General features: G+C 45.0%; 1 protein-coding gene across 1 annotated transcript in view; it reads left to right on the top strand.

The window, feature by feature from the left end:
• Positions 1-23,488, top strand: part of LAMA3 (laminin subunit alpha 3) — a 263,227-nt gene that overhangs the window by 150,136 nt on the left and 89,603 nt on the right. The window contains exons 22-30 of the mRNA XM_073897993.1: positions 855-963; positions 2,935-3,032; positions 3,940-4,084; positions 5,732-5,858; positions 5,946-6,085; positions 7,629-7,744; positions 8,936-9,147; positions 10,144-10,348; positions 23,177-23,321. Of these exons, the coding sequence (XP_073754094.1) occupies positions 855-963; positions 2,935-3,032; positions 3,940-4,084; positions 5,732-5,858; positions 5,946-6,085; positions 7,629-7,744; positions 8,936-9,147; positions 10,144-10,348; positions 23,177-23,321 (1,297 nt within the window). The remainder of the gene's footprint in view (positions 1-854; positions 964-2,934; positions 3,033-3,939; positions 4,085-5,731; positions 5,859-5,945; positions 6,086-7,628; positions 7,745-8,935; positions 9,148-10,143; positions 10,349-23,176; positions 23,322-23,488) is intronic.

The following is a 23,488-nucleotide window of genomic DNA, read 5'->3' as shown; positions in this document are numbered from 1 at the left end:
TTTCTTTCTTTCTTTCTTTCTTTCTTTCTTTCTTTCTTTCTTTCTTTCTTTCTTTCTTTCTTCCTTCCTTCCTTCCTTCCTTCCTTCCTTCCTTCCTTCCTTCCTTCCTTCCTTCCTTCCTTTCTTTCTTTCTTTCTTTCTTTCTTTCTTTCTTTTTCTTTCTTTCTTTCTTCCTTCCTTTCTTTCTTTCTTTCTTTTTCTTTCTTTCTTTCTTTTTCTTTCTTTCTTTCTTCCTTCCTTCCTTCCTTCCTTCCTTCCTTCCTTCCTTCCTCTTTCTTTTCTTTTCTTTTCTTTTCTTTTCTTTTCTTTTCTTTTCTTTTTTCTTTTTTTCTGAACTCCCTATTTCACCTGATAGGGTGGAAGGAAGGAGCGCAGCTGGTACAACAAGGAAGGAGGGATGGGAGGAGCAGACTGAGCTTCCAATGGCAAACTCTGGTTTCTCATGATTGGAGTAAGGCCAGCCCCAGTGCTGATGTGGTGTGGTATATCATTGATCATTTTGAGGCCAATAGGCAACTTTAATCACTGACGGTACCAAGAATATTGATAAATTTCCAAGAAGGTTGTGTCTTGGAGATCAGACATTATTGACCCTGGGGCTTTTTCTCCCAGTGATTAGACCAAGTATTGCATAAAGCCAGGTGGAAAAAGTGAGCAAGGCCTTTAGCCCTGAGATGTGCCCCAGTCAGAAGGTTTTTTTTCTTGTACTGATTGTGGACTGCATCTCTGTTAAACTCATTGTGCTAGAAGATGCACTGTCAGTGGCCTGGTTATAAACAGGAGAAACAGAAGAGCAATCAGCTACCGCACAAGGAGGCACGGAGTCAGGCTAAGCACACTCTTTCCTCTCACAGTGTCCTCTGCCGGAGTGTTGTGACTGATGGCAGGAGTCGCCTCGCTGTGTTTGAGCTGTTAGCAGATGCAGGCATTCGGCTCAAAGCGCACAGGGCCCGGTTCCTTCTGGTATGCTTCTCTTTTGCCCTTTGAATTTTAGAAGCATTTTGGTGATATCTCTATATTTTACAACTTATGAAAACTTTGAGTGGATTTGTATTTCATCTATAAAATGAACCTGTGAAGAATTGCCAGTTTAACGATGTGTTTTCTTCCCATCTAGAACTCTGTCTTGTCTCTTCATTTGTTTGAGCCCTTTTTTTTTATAGCACCCAGTAAAGTTTGCTCATTAAGTTTGAACACATCTCACAGAACTCTATTTCATTAATGTTTATTCATTGTTACTATTATGAGTGAAATCTCTTTTGTCATTATAGTTCCTAGTTTATTTTTATGCTGGTGTATAGAAATGCCATTAGTTACTGTTTATTTTCTTGCCCATTTTACTATTTTATTATGTCTGTTAGCTTCTTGGCAGACTCCTTCAGAATTTTCAAGGTTGCAATCACCTGGTATTTCTTTTCCAGACTACTGTTACTCTATCTCAAAAAGTATATTTTTCAGTTAATTAGATATATACCATTAAGAGTTAAAAATACCAAGTTTGGCAGATTAAATATCTGCATGCCTCCCTTTTAATAACACAACTTAAATATTGAGAATTGTGATAAACCCAGGCAGTGGGACTGGGCTAGGAAGGGGTGGCCAGATTTATAATAAATGTCTCAGAGAACAGAAGATTATCTAAGTACGAAGCAACTTCCTGTCACTGTTAATATTAAGCATGTATCACACTCTGAGAAGTGCTAGGCCAGCTTGTTCTAATGTGTTTTAAATATTCGTGCTTGACAGTATTAAAAACTTTGAGCCTTCTCTTAAGAATTATCTGGAATTGAGTTTTTAAAAGTTATTACATAAATTATATAATAACTTAAGACGTTCTTTTAAAAATTGTGACTCTCTTTTTAGAGATAACAATCCGAGTGAATCTAACCTCTTCATCTTTGGGAATTATAACAGCGCTGAGTCTTTATCTTTTTTTTTAAATTTTATTTTATTATGTTATGTTAGTCACCAAACAATACATCATTAGTTTTTGATGTAGTGACCCAGTTTTCATCTTTTAAGCATAAGTTTGCCCTTTTTGAAATAGTCTAATATCATTCGGATGTCTAACTAGAATATAAGCTAATGAGGGCAGGGGTGTTTTCCATCCTGGTCTTGTAGGATCCCTTAGTCTTAGTGCCTGGCATAGAGTAGGTGTTCAATAAAAAGTTTTGTTGTTACTGAATAGGTTTGTGATCAAGCTGGTAATATAGTTGTTTTTTTTTTTTTTAAAGATTTTTATTTATTGAGAGAGATAATGATAGAGAGAGAGCATGAGAGGGGGAAGAGTCAGAGGGAGAAGCAGGAGGCAATCCTGGGACTCTAGGATCATGACCCAAGCCGAAGGCAGTCGCTTAAACAACTGAGCCACCCAGGCGCCCTGGTAATATAGTTTTGATTAAAATAAAATGTATTGATAAGTTAATAACTGAGTTTCTTGTGTGACTCAAAAACTAGCTCTGGAGACCCTTCCTTCAATGAAGTCTAAATGTACCTGAGATTCAGGTTATCCTCTATTAGGAAAGAGTGTTTGTAGCAGGAGCTACAGACAACAGGCTCTCAAAAGCAGGCTCCCTAGCTGCCTACCATGTACCCCCTCTCCCTCCCAAGGGGTTTGAAAAGCCAGCATCAGCCCAGCGTAGGAGAGAAAAACAGGCACTAAAAGTTACTGACAAAGAGTTGTTTTTGAATTTCATGATTTTATTTATTCCTATGACTATTCCAAGAACATTTAAACAGTGATTCTGTGTAACAGTAAAAAGGATTTGTTGCACATAATGATGCAATAGGGAGTGCCGTTCTGCAGTTTTTTCTGCTTTAAAATAGCTATTGTAATTTCTTTACTTAACAGCTTTTTTAAGAGTATGTTTGACCATACCATTGGCTTTGCCGATAACCGTGATGTTACCTTTTTGCATTGTATTTGCTCAACAGCATCAAATTTGTATCATACCCATTGAAGAATTCTCAACTGAATATTTGAGACCTCAAGTCAAATGCATTGCCAGTTACGGGGGTTATGTTAATCAAAGGTAATGGGTTTCCTTCCTTTCTCCTTTGTTTGTGCTCTGAGTGGTACTATAATGCTTGTAAGGCTGCAACTTCATGCTTAACTTCAGAAGGGATCATAGGCCAAGGTACTAAAGGCTGATGATGGGTTAAAATAAAAAATCAGTTAAATCATTTCCCCCAGCAGTCTTTCCAGTATTCCATAATATCAGGAAGCTGACACAGTACCAACTGGGGGGAATGGTTAAGCTTTGCCCTCAATGGCAGTTACTGAGTGCTGTTCTGAGCCCTCCCAAAGACTCACTTTGTTCCAATCCTTTAATCTCTGTGTCTGAGGCTCCTTATTTAAAAAACCGTGAAAATAATGACCCATCTCATCACTATGTTATGAGGAGTAGCTAACCAGTGATTATCAGGTTTTCAGGAGGGTTGTTTTGTTGTAGATTCAAAAATAACTTATAGACACAGTTGTGAAATCTTGGGCATATGGTTAGGACTATAGAAGCCACCAAGACAGTGAAATCTGCCTGTGCCTGAAAGAAATGATGTGCATTTGTCTTTTTTGTTTTTATATGATTTTATGTCGACATTTATGTTTGGAGGTGAATAATAATGTTTCATTGCATTGACCCCATTTAACATGAATTTTAGTTCTAGAAGGGAAAGTTTCTATGAGTTTCTGTCTGGTTACTATTTTTCAAAATTAAGATTTTCTTTCTGTTTTAGCTCATTGTATTGACCAGGTTTGCTGCAATACACTTGACCAATTGACTACACTGAGAATCTTTGTATACAGATCCCTCCACAGTCCTGTGGTTCTCTCGAGACTAGATCCTTTTGGTGTCACACAGTCTTTTGCTCACTGTCGCTATCTTCACCAATGGATGGTTCTTCCATTTTTGGTTGTTTTTTAATATTCTTTTTTTTCAGTGCCTCTTGTGTCTCCCTGGTCCCTGAAACTCCTCCAACAGCATTGATTTTGGATGTCCCGAGTGGTGAGTCTTCTCCTTTCCTGCCCCAGGATCCTTCGCCTTCTGCAGATGTTGTTACTGGAGTCACCCTGAAGGCACCACAGGTGGGACTCCCCTCAAGGGTGTTGTTTCTAAATTACGGTTCTCAAAGCATGGCCCTCACTAGAAGCATCGGCATCACCTGGGAACGTGTTAGAAATGCATGTTTACAAGCCCACCCCAGAATTACGGAATCAGAAACTCTGGAGGTGGGGCCCAGGAATCTGTGTTTTAATAAACCCTCCAGGGGATTTGGATGCCCCTGAAGTTTGAGGTCCTCTGCTCTCAACTGTGGGGAATCCTGGATGTGAGGCATCTGGCTAATCCTGTCTATGACCACCCCATCCTGATGTTCTCTTTTCTTTCTGTATCTCTACCTACACAGTCATTTGGCAACTTTTCATGGCCCATTTTGTGATAGGTCGTATTTTCATGGACTACTGCTATGTAATATTGTTGAGATGATCACTTGTCTTCCCAAGTTGGAATGTAAGCACTTGCAAAAGCTGCTCTGGCTAACAGAGTTTTTGCATCCCCAACTATATCAGCAAAATGCTTTGCAGGCAGGAAATTCTCAATAAACATTTATTGATTAATAGTCAATAGCATAAAGATGAAATATAGTAAGGGACTGTATTTTTTTTCACTGTAAACTATGAAATTGCAGGACTTACCATTTGCCCTGATGATATTATATCTCTTTAATCCTAGAGATGGCTCATGTCCATTCACATTGCATCAAGTTAGAAAATGAACAGGATCTGAGAGAGAAAATTTAATAAGAGCCTGTATGGGGAAGTCCACCCAGAATCATAGGGGGCGATGAATTTGAAATCATGACAAGGGAGATCTAGTCCTGGTTTTGCTCTTAAATTAGAGTATGACGTTTATCAAATTATTTGCTTTCTTCAAGTCACGGTTCTCAACTGAAAAATGAAGATAATCTTTTATTGCTGCTGTTTTTCCTGTTTTTTTGAGGGTTTGAAAAGACACCTCACGGAGTGAGATTTTCTAGAGAGAGCAGGACTCACACTCAAGCTAGATCAAAAGTGGGAGCATGACTCTGGTTTTCCCTGTGGTTGGACAGGGGTGAGGGGAAGGTGGAGGAGTGCAAGGTAAGGACTCCCTTCCCATGTGCTAGAATTAGTGTGGTTTGAACTTCCTGCCTGAGCCAAGGGGTGTGCACCTGGGCCTTCTTTTTGGCTTGTGCAGGTGTGGGGCAAAAGATTAAAATGAGTGATGGAGCTTGACACCTGTCAGTCAAACATCCAAAATGGAGCCTGACTCTTTCTTACTGGGTTATTCCAAGCGGTATGTGAATGCTGGGAACATTCTCGCACAGCCTTTTGGCAAACATTATGCATTTCTACTGGGTGTGTACCTGATAGTGCAATTGCTCAGTGATATGTTTGACTTTGGTAAAAGCTGCCGGACAGTTTTCCAAAGTAATTGTACCAAATTACATTCCCTCCAACATCACTTATGGCTGACCACACTGTTGGTTCATACATTCTGAGTTGAAGGTCATTTGGTTTGTTTCCAGGATTTCTGATTACAAAGAGTGCAGCTGTAAACATTCAAGTGAAAGTTTTGTGTGACCATAGGTTTTCATTTTACCTGGTTAAATATCTAGATGGTTTTGGTTTTTAAACTCTAAATGTTCATAGCTCTGCAACTTGGGGAGTTATTTTATCCTCTTTTTTTCTACTTAGAACCAAGTGACCCTGCGAGGACTTGTACCACGTCTAGGCCGGTATGTCATTGTCATCCATTTTTATCAAGCAGCACACCCAACATTTCCCACACAGGTCTTTGTGGACGGAGGGCGGCTGTGGCCAGGTGAGCATTGGGGAGCAGGCACCATAGCTGCGTGCCCAGCTGGGCCTTGCGGGACCATGACCGGAACTCCTCTTGCTCTGCCTCCAGGTGTCTTCCGTGCCTCTTTTTGCCCCCATGCACTTGGCTGCCGGGACCAAGTCATTGCTGAAGATCAAGTTGAGTTTGACATCTCAGAGCCAGAGGTGGCTGTGACTGTGAAGGTTCCAGAAGGAAAGTCCTTAGTATTGGTATGGTCTGCTTCTCCCTCACCTTGCTCTTCCTGTGCTTGCCTTGGCCAGCCGTTCTGTGTGTCTGTTTGGCTTGTGACAATAATTCCTCCAAGGAATTGAAGTCTTATAGAAAAATGTTTAAATTTTATAACTACCTTTTGGAAAAAAAAAAAAAGAAGCAGGTGACAATTAAGGTCAAGGGAAGTTGGAACAATGGGTAAGTGTTTAGGAAGAAAAAAACTTCCTGGCAGGAAGCTCTGGTGAACCAGGGTCTCACTCTGCATCAGTCCCTCCTCACACCTTACCTGACTGGTTTCTTTCTGAAGCATTTAATCTTCCTTTGTTCTTGAAACTTTCTTTTTTGAGCTTCCATAGCTGCTTTCTCTCATTTTGTTCCCACTTTCTCTAGTGCTCCTTCAGTGATTTCTCTTTCCTTTTGTCCACATACGGTGGCGTTCCCTTGGGTGTGATGTTGAGGCCCCTTGTTCTGTCATTGCTCTTTGGATAACATCATCTGTATCTGTTGATTCTGTTCTCTCTTGTGGGGGGGAATGACACCACATCTCTGAATTCATCTCTGATATTTCCTGAGCTCCGGGCCCAGTATGGGACCATCAACTGCATATCTGCCTAGCTGGGGACCTCATGAGTCCATCAAACTTAAGCCTGTTACCTGCACAACCCCAGGTATCCTCTACCCTGTTCATTACCTTGGTTGATGGAATCAGGGTCACTCAATGCCTGTAAAGCCTTCCAGAGAGCCAGGTAACATTGTCCAGGCCCTGCTGTGTGACCCTGTAGTTTCTTGCTCATGCTCCCTTCTGTCTGTGACGAGGCCATCTTCCTAGAGAGAGGGGCCTGACTTTATGCATTTTGTATCCCCTGTGCCTAGGATACCACCTGGCACATGGTGCTTGGCAAATGCTTTACTGATTGAATAACACGAGAGCAGCGAGCTCTCTGTAAGCTATAAGTTGGTGACTAGTTGACAAAGACATTGGAAATTTCCTATAGCATTTGTTACTGGAATAGTCTGATTGAAACTGGCACAGAGAGCTGAGCAGCACTTTTAAAGACTAGGGCTACAGTTATTCATAACAGAATATCTGACATGATATAAGCTTGAGGGCAAGCCATGGTGTGAGTTTCCCCCTTGGTTCTGCCATTTTGGTTTGTTCACCTTTAAAAATACAAAATGTGACCTTTGGCTATCCAGCGTCATCCCTGGCATAGATCACATGGAGCCCTAGCCCTCCTAACAGGCCCCTGATGACCCTTTAGATGTCCTGTTCCCACCGAGCACTGGAGGCTGCTGCTTCTCTGAGCAGGTGCTCTGAGGGATCTGCCCCAGCACACGCCATTTCTAACATAGGAACGTGGGTTGAACCTTTAACACTGGCTTAGGGTTGTTCTTGCGATTCTTTTCTCATAAATCCTGTTTCATGTGGTCTTGGGCTTCACAATAAAGAACGCTGGTCATAGTGAAGAGAAAGTATAATAAATAGCCATAGGTGTGCCCTGCTGTTGGAAATCGAAAGCCATGCTGACAGGTTTCCTTTAGGTCCGTGTTCTAGTGGTGCCTGTGGAGGATTACGACTACCAAATACTTCACAAAAAATCAGTGGACAAGTCATTTGAGTTTATCACCAATTGTGGAGGAAACAGTTTTTATATTGAGTAAGTATCACTTTATGGAGCTTCCTCAGCCTCTCCCACATTCACGTTCAGCACAAGGCCCACGGTGGGGTTGGCCCTTGGGTCTGTCTTCTTCCTCCTAGGGCCCATGGGAGTGGCAGTGCGTCCTGGGTCCGGGGAGGGAGATGCTTTTCCTCTGCATACACCATCCTACACCAGACCTTGTGCTGCCCATTTGGGCAAGATTACTGTCCTCAACTTTGATCCCTCCAGATGTTCACTCTCTGAGCTGGGATTCACGGGCTGCTTAGGAGTTTCTTGGCCTCTTTGCTGCGTCCTGTTGTCCAACTCAGATTTCCTAAAAGATACCATGTGGGGTACCCTCCTCTGGGAAGCACATCAGCCTAGATTCTCCCTCTCCTTTGCCATCTGATTGAGTGGGGAGTGTCACAGAGAGGCGAACCTCCCTGTCCCCTCTCCCTGGATCCTTGAATGCCAAGAGCCTAGGACAGCCCTGAGTATGGGCACCTGCTCTTCTCTTCTGCAGACCCACCCTGTCCCCTTGCAGATTTCCTGAGGGACCCAGGAACTCCAGGGGGCCCTGGTGGGCAGAAGTCCCCTGTAGAGAAAACATTAAGAGTAAAAGCTCTGAAGTCCAGTAGCTAGGGGGTTTGAATGTCTGCTTGGCCACTCTGTAGCTCTGTGGCCTTGGATGTGTTGTTTAACTTCTAGAAGCCTCAGTTGTCTTATCTATGAGATGAGGCTTAGGCCTTACTGGTTGGATGGTTGTGAGGTTCAGTGAGATGTAGGCAAAACTTCTAATACACAACATTCAATAAAAGTAGACACCTTGATGCCTCCCCCTCCCATTGTTACTGTTATTGGTGCATACACATCTAGGTATAATTTTTTTGTAACTGCTTAATTGAGACATAATTCACATACCATAGAATTCATCCTATAGGTGAATTTTCACCCTTTTATTTCAGCCACCAAAAGTTCCCACCCACCAGTCCTGGGATGTGTTCTGGAGTGGATGGGTGGAAGGATGGCTGGCTGTCACTGGCTGTGAATCCAGGGGTGGGGTATTCTCTCATTTCTTCCCAGACTCCACAGCCAGAGTCCCTCCCCCAAAACACCAGTTGGTGGAGCAAGTGGGAAGGAGAAGTTTGGGACTTTTACTGTGGGGCATGCCTCCCGGGATAATGCCACGAGCTGTTTTTGTTTTCATAGCCCCCAGACGGCCTCTGGATTCTGCAAGAACTCCGCCAGGTCCCTGGTGGCCCTTTACCACAAGGGCGCACTGCCTTGTGAGTGCCACCCTACCGGGGCCATTGGCCGTCACTGCAACCCAGAGGGGGGGCAGTGCCCATGCCGGCCCAGTGTCATTGGGCGGCAGTGCACCCGCTGTCAAATGGGCTACTACGGATTCCCACACTGCAAGCGTAAGTGCACGTTCGGGGCATCCAAAGTCGTCTCTCGTCCCAGGTGGGTGCCGCTCATCTAGGGCAGACCTTCTTGAATTTCACTGTGCTGGAGACTCACCCAGGGGTCTTGTGAAAGAGCAGATTCTGATTCAGGAGGCCTGGGCTGGGGCCCGAGAGTCTGCATTTCTTTTGGTCACTCAGATGATGCCCATGCCAGTGGTCTATGGACCACAGTCTGAGTAGGTAGGTTCTAGAAGATAAAATTTGTGTTTCCCGTGCTATGTGACCCATGTGCTTGGCAGAGCAGGTGAATTTAAAGAGCCTTAAGGATCAAACTATTGGATCCCTCCATCCCTCTTCCTCATGGAAGCCCCTTCAATTTGTGCAGCCTAACCAAAACTCAGTTGAAATAGGAGGAGAGCCAGGGTCACGGGAGCATAGTGCTTTCTGAATGGGAAGCCTAGGGACTTTTATCGAAGAACCATCCTGTGGCCTGAGACAAAGGGTCAGCACAGGCCGTGGGGTGGTAGCGAGGGGTGCACATGTGGTGCAAACAGAGTCTTTACCTGGAGACTAGCCTTTGTCTAATGAGGGTCCTGCTGCTGCGTTAATGCCCTGACCTTGAGCTCCGTTGTGCTAAGGTGATGTGGAGCCCCTGCAGGGGCCCTGTAAGAAGAGGCTCCTCTGACAGATGAGAGGCGGCTCATTAGAATGGCCTGTAACTACAGCTGGGTGACTTCCTTTTGAGTTCCTGTCTTGGTGCCAGTGGGTCCAGCTGTACCTTGGTCGGCGTTCACACACTGTGTCTGCCGTGAGCGTTTGGTATAGTTGGCCTGGGCCCCAAGAGAGGTACTTTTCAGATCAGCCACACTCAATAATGGCATAATGAAGAAATAGCAAGACGTTTCTCCCAGACCCCTTGGAAGCTTCTGGAAATGTTGGCAGTTGGTGAAATCCTGCTGGAGGCCAGGTGGCATCTCTCCCTTACACCGTGTCTCTTGATTCCCTGGCCAGCATGCAACTGTGGCCCACGCCTTTGTGAAGAGATGACGGGGAAGTGCCTCTGCCCTCCCCACACGGTCAGGCCCCAGTGTGAGGTGTGTGACACGCATTCCTTCAGCTTCCACCCCCTGGCTGGCTGCGAAGGCTGCAACTGTTCCAGGAGGGGCACCGTTGGGGCCGCCACCCCGGAGTGCGACAGGGACCACGGGCAGTGCAGGTGAGCCCGGGAGGATTAAGCTGTTAGGTCGTCTTATTGGAAGGGAAGATGTCCTCTGCACACACCAGTCACCATTCCTTCCTGTGTCTCATGGGTCCAAGGACAGCACTGTGCTCACCTCAGGTGGAGCTCCCCACCCTGGATGGGCTCTGTGGTGTGTGGAGTAACTGGGCCCCTCAGGCTCAGGGTAGCCTGGCAGAGCTCCGGCAGGTGGATGGCCAGGCACCTGGGGTCATAAACCGCCTTGCCCATGCCCTGCAGCATTGTTCTCGGGGTGGCCCATATGTATGCATAATTAAGTTATCCTTTCTTTGACTGTGTCACTGTGTGGTGAGCACCTATCTATCGGTATTTAGGTTTGGGCTCCAAGTCTTCATGGCGTTTTTGTTGAGGACAGTGAGTGACAAAGTCCACAGGCCTCAGGCCTGCCGCTCTTAGGCAACTCGAAGGGGTGCTGGAGCGTCCACAGTGGGCCTTGGCTGGCGGTGGGCAGGCAAGGGAAGTAGGTATACGCTGAAGAGCCCTACCTGAGAGTGGGGCTGCCATTGGGACTGACTGAGAGGCCCAGTGCACGACTGGTGAGGGACAGTGGCAAAGGTTGGCTCCCACAGATGCTGTGTCGCTAAGAGGTTCGGCTCTGTGGGTTGAGCTCTACGTGGGGAACTAGAGGCCAGTGTCACACGATTGCAGGTGATCAGCCTGATCTCAGCAGGACTGGAGAATGGCCCCGGGGATGCAGAATGGATCCAGTCTTCTAGGAAAAGAGGCTGGAAGGAGTCGACAAGGGTGTTAAGTCGGGGGGAAACTGAGCCAGGGCTTTGGCGTCTGGGCCAGTATGGCAGTGTGCAGGAGCAAGTGTGAGGCTCACCACCTGCCCTACACTCCTCCCCCCACCTTTGGGGGGTAGACATTATGGGGTCTGTGTGGGTGATCTGGGTGTGACAGCCGGGGTGGGGGGGTGGGGAGGCCGTTGCTGCTGGTGGCAGGCATCCACGACTCCAGTTCAAGGGCGGCTGTGTTCATTTCCTGTGGCTGCTCTAACAGATTACCACAAACAGGGTGACTTAAAGCAATAGAAATTTATTTGCTCATAGTCCTAAAGGCTAAAAGCCTGAAATCAAGGTGTTGACAGTGCCGTGCCCTTTCTAAAGTCCCTGGGAGACAATCTGTTCCATGCTTTTCTCTTACCTTCTAGTGCTGCCAGCAATCCTTGGAGTTGCTTGGCTCATAGACGTGTCACTCCGATCTCTGCTCCGCCATCACATGGATCCTCCTGGTGTGTCTCTGTCCTTACATGGCGTTCTCCTCTCTGTGTGTGTCTCTTCTTAGGACACCAGCCATATTGGATTAGGGCCCACCTTACTCCAGCATGACCTCATCTTAACCTGATTATATCTGCAAACACCTTCTTTCCAAATAAGATCACCTTCTCAGGTACTGGAGATTAGAACTTGAACATATCTTTTTGGGGACAAAATCCAACTCTCCGTAACAGCGACGTTCACTTTTCCTAAGGAAGGACACTTCACCACACCTTTAATTGTTGCCTGGGGGCCTCACAGCCCCTTTGTGCTACAAGAAAGGAAGCTGAGTGACAACTTGAGTCATGAAACCTTCCGAGTCTTTAAAACCACAGGTGTGAGTCCACCCTGAGTCAACTCAGTTGCTCTTCCTTCTCAAACTGTGAGCCTACACTGAAGGCAATTTGCACAAAGGATTTTGAGGTGATATCCAGAATTGTTTCATCACCATTAGTTAACATATATCAGGTTCTGTTCCCTCCAGTGCTTAAGCAATTCTCCGATGGAAGTCAGGCTCTTAGAGCTCATTACTGAAGATGCTACATTGGGTCTCGAATGTACCCATGGGCCCATGAAAACATCTAGCTTATTTTCAGTTAGTAACTGATGGAGAAAGACAATGGCACCTGGGCTGGAAGCACAGACCTGCCAGAATGCTTAGGAGCAGAGATGCACCGTGCCCAGGAGATGCTTGCGGGCTTGTGGCTGCAGAGGATACAGGATTGGGAGGCTAGGAGAACCTGGCTGTGCTGATCATGATGCAATCAACTGTATGGAAGGGAGAGAGGAAGACAAGATGTGTGTGATCCTGTGACTTCATTACTGACCTAGATTTGCCTCCCCAGGGACAATTGCCTCCATTCCCTCTCTTTGAGCCCTTGGTCCAAAACAGTAGCTGGACAAATGCCAGAATCTTGTAGATTTGGTCTATCACATGGCCATGCTGCCTCATTTTAGCGGGGCTGTTTGGTACTCCTCTTGACATCTCTCCTGACCTCTTCATTTCACAGAGCTATCTTTTTATTCTTCTGTTCTTTCAGGGATGGGTATCACTTTCCGTCGGAGGCTATCAGTCCCACTATGCTTTTCTTCTTGTTCTTTTCTGTCTCTACCAGGGTCTTCTTCCCTCAAATGAAGAACGTGCACTATTATTTTCCATCACTCCCTTACCACTGACCTCTCCCTTTTCATGTTCCCAGAGGTACCAATCTCCCTTTCTTGAAAATCAGTACCCTCTTAGAGACAGCAAGCTGATAACCAGTCATAAACATTTGACACCAGAGCTCCAGAGTATTTGTAAATAAAATGTGTGGCTCTCAATGGAAACAGACACAAGTTAAGGAGGATGGAATATTTCTCTCCAGGAAGCCAAGAGAGCAACATCAACAAAGTCTTCCAACCCCACTATGAAAAGGTGGTCAAGGGAGAGTTAGAACAACAGTTGAAAGACAGTCAGCCAAGCCGGTCTGTTGCTGTTGAAACATGTCAGCAGTACCTCTGTCTAAAATACACACAAACATGGGGCGCCTGGGTGGCTCAGTCAGTTAAGTGTCCAACCCTTGATTTTGGCCCAGGTCATGATCTCAGGGTCATGAGACCAAGCCCCGCGTTGGGCTCAGCCCTGGGTGTGGAGCCTGCTTAAGATTCTTTTTCTCGGAACCCTCCTACACTGTTGGTGGGAATGCAAGTTGGTGCAGCCACTCTGGAAAACAGTACGGAGGTTCCTCAAAAAGTTGAAAATAGAGCTGCCCTACAACCCAGCAATTGAACTACTGGTATTTACCCCAAAGATACAAATGTAGGATCCGAAGGGGTACTTGCACCCCAATGTTTATAGCAGCAATGTCCACAGTAGCCAAACTACAAAAAGAGCCAAGATGTCTATCAACAGATGAATGGATAAAGAAGATGTGGTACACACACACACACACACACACACACACACACACACACACACACACACAATGGAATATTATGCAGGCATCAAAAGGAATGAAATCGTGCCATTTGCAATGACGTGGATGGAACTAGAGGGTATTACGCTGAGCGAAATAAGTCAATCAGAGAAAGACAAATATCATATGATCTCACTGATATGAGGAATCCTTAATCTCAGGAAACAAACTGAGGATTGCTGGAGTGGTGGGGGTGGGAGGGATGGGGTGGCTGGGTGGTAGACATTGGGGAGGGTATGTGCTATGGTGAGCGCTGTGAATTGTTTAAGACTGATGAATCACAGACCTGTACCTCTGAAACAAATAATACATTATATGTTTAAAAAAAAAGTAGGAAGGGAAAAATGAAGGGGGGAAATGGGACGGGGAGACGAACCATGAGAGACTATGGGCTCTGAGAAACAAACTGAGGGTTCTAGAGGGGAGGGGGGTGGGGGGATGGGTTAGCCTGGTGGTGGGTATTAAGGAGGGCACGTACTGCATGGAGCACTGGGTGTTATACGCAAACAATGAATCATAGAACACTACATCAAAAACTAATGATGTAATGTATGGTGACTAATATAACATTAAAAAAAAATTCTCTTTCTCCCTCTCCCCCTGCCCCTCCCCCCTAAAATACACACACACACACACACATATAATAAAATATAAATAAAAAAACACAAACATCCTGAGAGCTCCCCTAGTACATCTAGCAGACCAAAGGAAACCGTGGAATTAGAACTGGCTTCAGAAAAGGAAATCCAAGGTGTTACTAAAAAGGCAAACAGATTGAATTAGGAATAACTGTTTTCATTTTAATATATTTGAAGAACAAATCAGAGGAAATAATTCAGTGTCTTTATGTGGAATTGATTTGTGTGAATCCTTCAGCATAAAGAATAGTCTGATGAAGATGCAGGATGAACAGAAGGGGAGACCTTACCATTAAAATCCTCTGCTCATTCAAGAGGTATCATAGCAGGAATCTGGGTATAGAAAGGCTGAAAGAGGGGCACCTGGGTGGCTCAGTGGTTTAAGTGTCCACCTTTGGCTCAGGTCATGATCTCAGGTTCTGGGATCGAGCCCCATATCGGCATGGGGCTCCCTGCTCAGCGGGGAATCTGCTTCTCCCTCTCTTTCTGCCCCGGCCCACTCATGCGCATGCTCTCTCTCAAATCAATAAGTAAAACCTTAAAAAAAAAAAAGGGCCAAAGAACAGGTTCCATTTGAACAGCAGAATAAGCAATGCCTAACCTGGAGGACGAAAAACTCTGGGAGGAGCAGGAGAGGAAGATCAACAAGTGTGCATGGAACGGTTCTGAGGGAGTGGGAGTCCTGGCAGGGGATGGAGCCCAGGGTTCTGTAGTGGACTCCATCACATCTGCAGGAAGAAACTTAAGGCCCTAAATCCTGAACACATTACAGTACTCCCATATATAATTAAAATAAAAACGAAGCCACAAAAAGAAGTGTAAGGCAGACCAACAGAGTGCTGTTTTTCCATAATGACTACTTCGGTTTTTCTTTTGAAAGCAGAACATACAAATGAAGAGCTTCGGGCTGGAATGGAAGTTTGGGAATAGGTTAGACTGATGAGGACCCCAGGAGTAGGTGTGGACACGCAGGAGGAAACAGCAGGTGTGTGTTCTGCGGGGGTACCTTTGTTTGACTGTAGGAGGCAAAGGAACCAAGGAGATGGAGAAAGAGTTTTCAGGCAGGAGACAGAGAGGAATTCTCTGTCTCAGAAATAATGGGAGAATTTTAAGAAGGAAAAACTGGCCAACAGAATAAATTGCTGCAAACACAACCTCACACATTGTTTCTGAATTCTGCTGCCACAGAAAAAGGAAATCAAGAATGCATTAAAAATTGTAAAAATGCATTGGGGTGCCATCTGTGATAGATACATAGATTTACTATAGTATCTGAGGTAGAAATCATAAGGGGTGTTTAACAAACTTTCATTAGCCAATGACAATTTGTTTTTCATTTTTTAAAAATTTAAATTCAATTAGCCAACATATAGTACATCATTAGTTTTTTTGTGTAGTGTTCAGTGATTCATTAGTTGCAAATAACAATGACAGTTCAGTAGACTGGAAAAGTCCTAACTCAGGACCAAGGCATGCTGCATAGTTTTGCCCAAACCCAAGGAAGCATCAACAGGAATGGAATCTCATTATCCTCTACCACACCTAAACCAAGAGGTGAAATTGTTTATCTTGAAATTACCAAGGAGACTATACTAACCTGATGGGATGACATAATTCTCTCTCCATGATCAAAGTAGATTTGTCATGAAAAGGCCCTTAGCAGATAATGTAAGAAAAACTTTCAGTTTATTATGACTATAAATTACACAGATTGCTCGTGTTAATTCCACTGTTGATGCTGAAAAAGCTTTTGATTACCCAAAGGGTTAGTTCTTTAGGAAATACCAGAAAGACAGATTTATACGGAGAACAGATATGAGATTGCCAGGGGTAAGAGGTAGAGGGAGGATCTGACTATGAAGAGAGATTTTTGAAGTCATGGAACTGTTTTGTATCCTAAAGTGTGGTGGTGGTTACATGAATTTCTGTGTGTGTTAAAATTCATAGAACTCTACAACAAAAGAAAACGTCAAGTTTACCATATGGTATTTTAAAATATAAAATTAAGGGGGGCGCCTGGGTGGCTCAGTCGGTTAAACGTCTGCCTTCGGCTCAGGTCATGATCCCAGGGTGCTGGGATTGAGCCCCACATCGGGCTCCCTGCTCGGTGGGAAGCCTGCTTTTCCCTCTCCCACTCCCCCCTGCTTGTGTTCCCTCTCTCGCTATGTCTCTTTATCTGTCAAATAAATACACAAAATCTTAAAAAAATAAAAATAAAAAAATAAAATTAAGAAAACCCTTTGGGCAAAAATGCAAAAAAAAAAATTAGAAGAAAGAATGTTCTTTCCCCACCCCCAGAGGAAATTTCCTAATGAAAATGAAGAATGTGTTTAGAGGAAACTAAAGTTCATGGGAAAGAAATGTTCAAAGCTACCTGGAACTTGCAACAAGAAGAAAAACACATCCTTTCTCAGATACAACAGACTCTCTTGCAGTTGTACAAATTGTCACAGATCACAAAGCTTCAAAATTGGAATTTTCAAATTCTATTTCACTGTTTATAAGTGTTCAAGTTTATCATACTTAAAATGAAACTGTTACAAATATTAATCTACTTTAAAATGTTAGAAAAATAATTGTAGCAATCCACAATATTCAATCTCTACCTAATTAAAACTGGTGTAATTTTAGAGGCAACTGGGAATAACTTAAGTTGGGGCTGTAAAACTGAGTCCTTGACTCACCTTTGTCATAAACTAGCTAGAAGACTGGGCAAGTTATTCTGCCTTCCTGGGTCTCAGTTTCCTAAGCCATTAAACATTTGGTAAAATTATCTCTACCTTCCTACCTACATTTAAAATTCTGTTCTATTTCTTCTTCAATCTCTGATTGTAACACGCAAAATATTGCAAAATTGTACAAATGCCAAAGAGTCCATTTTGGTCAATGCTAGACTGAGGACCTAAAGTTGCTTATATTGATCAAGACTTTGTTTTTAATAGCAACACTAATCCAATCTGATAGAAGGCCAATGGAAAAAGTATTTTGCCTCGCTTTTAATAATGGAAGATTATGTCATCGGGTTCTGTGAACAAACAAAAAGGCTAGAATATCCTCTGAAGATTTCCTCAATCACTGACAGATACCAGAAGCTGGGAATCACTGCTTTAAAAACTAGCATGATACCGACCACTTTCAGGCTATTTTGAGATCAACTAAAGGAGATGGTGATCCACCTGGATCTTTCAGTGAAGCCGTATGTACAAATACACCTTTTCAGAAGAGCAGTAGCAAAAGGAATGCCTTTTGGGGGGGGGACCTCTATCTCCGAGAATCCTCATAGATTTACTAAATGTTTGTGTTAGATGTAAAAATAAAATACCCGAAAAGGTCATAGAACTGGCATTCTTGGGACGAAGTGCTTCCAGCTATAGGCATAGTTCCGTCAGCCCCACCAACGTGGAGAAGCAATTCCTTTGATGCACTTCATCGATTAATAGGAATGGTAAATTCCAGGCAGTGTCGGGGGGCCATGGGGCCATGGTGGTGAGCAGGGCGGATGGGGCTCCTTCCACAGGGATGGAGCTCAGAGTTCTTACCTACATTTTCTGTGTCTTCCTTCATCTTCTGAAATACCAGTGTCTTTCTCCATGTCTCTCCGTGGCTATGTCCCTGGCTCAGTCTCCTGACGACTGGGACGATGAGTGGTGTGAGTTTGCACAAGGTTGCATCTGTCACAGCCTCTCACTGTCTGGATAATCTGAGTACAGTTCTTCTCTCTCTGCCTTATTTCTTCATCTATAAAATAGAGATGCTAGAGGCACCTATCTCATAAAGTTCTTTAGAAGATTATGCTGTGCAGGAGACCTTAGAACAGTATCTGACCCACTAGCACCCAGTATGTATTAGCTATTATTACTATTTGCCAAGTACTTGGCTGTCTGCCTTCTTCCCTCTATACTTTGTGCCCCTGAAACCACGACCATTCTCCTGGCTTCAACCACCCCCACTCCTGGATGATTCCAGATCCAGAGCTCTCGTCCCGACCCTCCATGGCTAGCTTATCCCACCTTCATTGCAAATCAGTTCAACCTGGGTTCTTTTATAGGCTTTACCTAGGGGACCTTGGACAAGTCCCCTAAACTCTTTGAGCACCTGTCCCCTCACATGTATGATGAAGTATTAGATGACCTTGTAGGGCCCTCACAACTCCAAAATTCTTCCAACTCTGATTCCATAGCAGAAACCCATGTCATTGTCTTGCCTTTCAAACCATTTCTCTCTTTGACTTTTTTTTTTTAAATTCTACTTATTGGTGACAGTCTCTTCCCAGTCCCCAAAGTCTGAAATCCCAGTACCATCTTAGAATCAACCCCTTTTCCCTACAGTTGATCAGGTGTCAACTTCTGGCAAAGTATGTATTATCCCTTTTCTTTCCATGGCTCTCTGCTGCCACCTTGGTTAAGTTCTTTGACCCCCCTCATCTTCGAATGGTATTGGTGGTCTTCTAATTGACCTTCCTTTTCCTGGTTTACTCATGCACTCATTCATTCCTTTTTTTTTTTTGACCCCTTAATTGAAAGGAAATATGCCAAGTACACAGTTATCCTGGGATTTAAAAATCTCTTTTCCCCATAACTTTGGCACTAATACATAGAACTGTTAATCTAGTCTACAGAACTGGAGGCAATGTTGATAAATGCATATAGGTTTATGATTTTATCTTCTCAGTATTTTTATTTAACTAGGGTAAAACATTTTTCTCAGTTACTGTGATATTTGTTTTTTGCCTTAAATTCTATGTTGCGTTATACTTATGTATTTTTGCCTTAAATTCTATGTTATACCAGCATGTTTTATTGCTCAAACTATATCTAGCACCTGCTCCAGTTTGGGTGCTGTGCCTCATGCATCAGAGGGCATGGTCTGGCAGGGGAAGTTGTACTAGCTACTAATGGCAGTGTGGCATGGCGAGCGCCATATTGTGTGCGGGCTGCCTTGGGGGCACCTGGGTCTGCCAGGTGCCACTTCCATCACATCTCTCTGCACAAGAACCTGTCTCAACTCCCTGGTAGAATAAAGACGAGCTTTCGTGGTAATATGGCCCCCACCTTCCCTAACTTAAGCCTTTTTTCAGCTTTCTTCTCTGGCTTGGTTTTCTTACTTTCTTTAAACACTTTACATATGTTCAGTTCTCCAGGTATCAGTTCTCCTCCCCCCTCTACTGTTACCCCAAATTCTGCATATCCTTCAAGGATTATGTGTGAAAAGCACAAACTCCGGAAGGCGTGAAGCCTTCTGTGAGCCACAGGGACATCCTCCTCATTTCAGTGCCTCAAGCTAATCTTCCCATTTCTCACATGATTACCTCACTTCCTGCATCTCTGTCCTGCGTTCTCAATGAGAATGTGCCAAGGTCAAGACAGACTTACTCTACTTTTCCCCTCCCTCCTGCATCCCCTAACACAAGGATATGTGTGTAGGAAGCACCCGGTGATTATTGAATGAATCGATGAATGCAGAAGTAGACTTTGGATTCTAGATTATGACTGGAGTTGATGGGAGTGTGATATTAAGAGATCCACTGTACTTAATGAGCAAAGGGTAGAGTTCATTCTAACACCTGATTTTCTAGTTGTCTGTGCACATGGAGAGCGCCCACACATGCACAGATGTTGTTACATAAGGTTTGGCCATGAGCCCGTTGCCTTGGAGATGAATCCACTTGACCCGTACCCCCAGCTCTGCCACTCCGCACCTAGAGGCAGCTTCTGATGGAAACTTCTTGTCTTTGCACTAAGGGCAGCTCCTTGGGCAGCATCTCTCTGGAGAAATGTGTCAAGGTCAGGCTGACTTTAGGTAGTTTCTAAGAGATGTTCAGCCAGACTTTACAGTTTTATTCCCTGTTGTCATGGTACCACCAAAAAGTCCTTTGGTTGCTTGTTTTTTGCCCAGGATTCATATGCTCAGTGCTCAGGAATCCTGAGGTTATATTCTCTGTGTTTTGGTTAACCCTTCCCTGTCAGTGCCATCTGGGGTCCTCAGGGTCAACTCATAGGTCCCCACTCTCCTCACTCTGCTCGGCTTTTTGCTTTTTCTCACCCACTCCTATGCGCTCAGTTGCTACTTGGGTGTGGAGTGAGGTCCAGAGCTTTAGCTTATGTCACTGACATGGCCACATGGCCTCAGCCCACCTGTCCTCGCCAGCACCATCTCACAGCATGCTGAAATACAGAGGCAAGGAATGATGTTGCTTCCATTTCTCCTCGTCTCAACAAGCAGCTTCCATGCTGCCCTCCCTGCAAAACACTCCAGTTCCTTTCTTTTCCACTCAAGTGAAGATATAAAAAATAGGCTCCTCTATGCCTGTCCTCGCCTTCAAGGCCCGGGTCCAGGTCATTTGCTCCAGGGGCCCCTCTCGGCCTTGTCCACCCAGGGCATTCAGTATGTGAGTGGCTCCCTTGGCACCAGCACTCAGTTAAGGCACCTGTAAGCCAGAAGCCCTGTGTGTTTGCTAAAAGAAACATGGACTTTGGTTCGACAAGCTGCACAGTTGGCGGTTTGTGACAATAGCAGAGCCTGCACAGCATCCTTTCCTGCCAGCCGGGTGAGAGGAGTGGAGCCTGCTCAGGCTAAGTCAGGCCATCTCCAGGTTCCTCTCCTGGTCGAAGGTTCCTCTTTCTGACAATTTTGGTGGGCTGGGGCTGTCCGTGCTCTCTTCTTTCCCATCTCTAGACCACCAGAGTCTTGTGCTCCACCCTCACTACTCCCTCCAGAAATAGTCATCTGGCAACAGTCATTTTTTTTTTTTTTTTTTTGCTGGACTGTCTGATTGCATTTAGTCCGAGATTCACAAGAAGAGAGCAGGTATTATCAATCAGGGCCTAGGAACACTCTGAGAGTGAATGCAAATTTGTGTGTATTAGAGAGAGAGGAAGAGAAGGAAGGAAGGAAGGAAGGAGGAAGGAAGAAAGGAAGGAAGGAGGAAGGAAGGAAGGAAGGAAGGAAGGAAATCTGTGAGTGGCCCATAATTTATCCAGCTTCCCAGAAGAGTCTCTGACCCTCTTCCAAAGTTTCCATCCACCACACTGGAGTGATCACTTCAAGCAGAAAGTTGACCCTTTCTATCTATATTGCCATATGTATGATTTGGAGACCATTTGCTTCCTTACAAAAATAATTTCTACAGGTATCAGGTGGGGAGGAAGACAAGGGGATGGGTCTGGACCTGAAATGACATTTGGCCAGCCAACAGGCCTTGCAGGTAAAACACTGTGTCTTTTTAGGTGTGCAAAGTGGGATAAAGGGAGTCCCATTCACTCCCTTAGCCAGTGCCATTGCAAGAGTAATAATAGCAAATTCTTATATGTGTGCATGGCCCTGCTCTAAGGCTTTTCCATATATTATTTTATTTAATTTTCACAATAATCTTACAAAGTCGATATTATCGTCTCCATGTTTACAGATAAGTAAATTCAGCTGTAAAGAAGTTCATTTGCTCAAGGTTCTATATCCAGTAAGTAGCAAAGCTGGGATTCAAAGGTAGGCTGCCTGGTCTCCAGTGCGTGTTCTTAATCAAACACAAAATTCTGTACTCGTTATAAGCAGATATTTGCCAAAGACAAACTTAGTGGGAAATCAAGTTAGATTTCTTTTTCAGGATGGTCCCTTGGGTAAGATATTTTAACAGGTATTGTAGAAGTTGATGATAAAATATTTCATATCAGAATATACTCCTGGGGCACCTGGGTGGCTCAGTCGGTTAAGCAGCTGCCTTCGGCTCAGGTCATGATCCTGGGGTCTTGGGATGGAGCCCTGCATCCGGCTCCCTGCTCGGCGGAGAGCCTGCTTCTCCCTCTCCCTCTGCCTGCCATTCGGCCTACTTGTGTTCTCTCTCTATCTCTCTATCAAATAAATAAATAAAATCTTTAAAAAAAGATCTCTTAAAAAAAGAATATACTCCCAACGTTCCAATATAAAGCACATTTCCTAGTACTTTCTTTAGATCTACAAAAGAAAAGATCAGCATGTGGGTCCCACCAGACATCAGCCGTGGAGCTCTGTGGTTGAGCTTCGGAAGGCTGGCCCCCACTTCCACTTTCTGTCCTCACCCCACGGGGTGGTGAGCTTCTCTGTTCTGCTAGCAGCCCGCCGCTTTTCTCCCTCTGTCAGCTTCTGTGCTTTCCCCTCCACTCTTGTGGTTTAGTGCACAGACGTGTGGATGGCTCCTTGCTCCCCACAGAGCCTTCCTTGGAGCCCAGGCACAGCCCTGCCCACTCCAGCATCCACTCTGGTGCTCAGGCTGGACAACCGAGGGTCTTCTTTGCCTTCCCCTCTTCTGTTCCCTCGTCCAGAACATTATAAGCCCCAGCAACCTCACCCCAAAATGGCTTGGAACCCACCCCTCCTCTCCATGCCAAGTGTCTTTGCCCTAGTTCGCCCCCGCTCCCTCTTGACTCCAGCCACACTCTTTCCTACTTAAAACTTTTCAAGATGGCGATCCCTTGTCCAAGAGCTCTCCACGTGCCAGGCACAGCCTCATCTGACTCCACAGGGGTCCTGCGAGGCAGCAGCTAGCAATTTTCCCCTTTCACAGATGAGGATCTGAGGCCTTAGCAAGTTATTAAGATACTGTAGCTGTTGTGTGCCAGAGCTGCTCATTACTCCGGCCAGAGGGCCTTCAGTGCCCAGGGCTCAACTACCTCGCTCCATTGCCAATGGACTGTGTCAGAAGGGCCAGCATCTCCGTCCATCCACATGAGCTGCCTCCTGGGCCTCCCGCTTCAGTTCATGGGTCAGCTTTTTCCGCTCATCTACCCTCTGTTCTTTCTGTCTGGGACACCCACCCCCACGACACTTGTCCTTCTAGGCTCAGCTCAGGCATCACCTCCCCCAGGGAAGCAGAGTCAGAGCTGCTCTGCTACAGCGCAGGTGGACCTCAGAACTGTGTGGGAAAGATGATGAAAGCTTTTGCCTCCTTTGCCTCGAATATAGGTGCAAGCCCAGAGTCACAGGGCGACAGTGTGACCGGTGTGCTTCCGGGTTTCACCGCTTCCCCGAGTGCCTTCCTTGCCATTGCAACAGGGATGGGACTGAGCCAGGAGTCTGTGACCCAGGTACTGGAGCTTGCCTCTGCAAGGTAAGACAGAACATGCAATACCAGGGATGTCAGCCACTGGTCAGTGAGGAAGTTCTTCGTGTTGAGTCAACATATAAAAATATATGGGAAGTGGGACTGACCTGTAATTGATTTCCAAAATGCATGTAGCATTTAAGAGTTCTTAGCTCATTTGATAGAAATAGTTA

Source organism: Callorhinus ursinus, unplaced genomic scaffold (genome assembly GCF_003265705.2).
Source record: "Callorhinus ursinus isolate GAN/ISIS: 27379988/994484 unplaced genomic scaffold, GSC_fseal_2.0 scaffold11, whole genome shotgun sequence".
NCBI classification, from domain to species: domain Eukaryota; kingdom Metazoa; phylum Chordata; class Mammalia; order Carnivora; family Otariidae; genus Callorhinus; species Callorhinus ursinus.
This window is presented reverse-complemented; position numbering and strand designations above follow the sequence as displayed.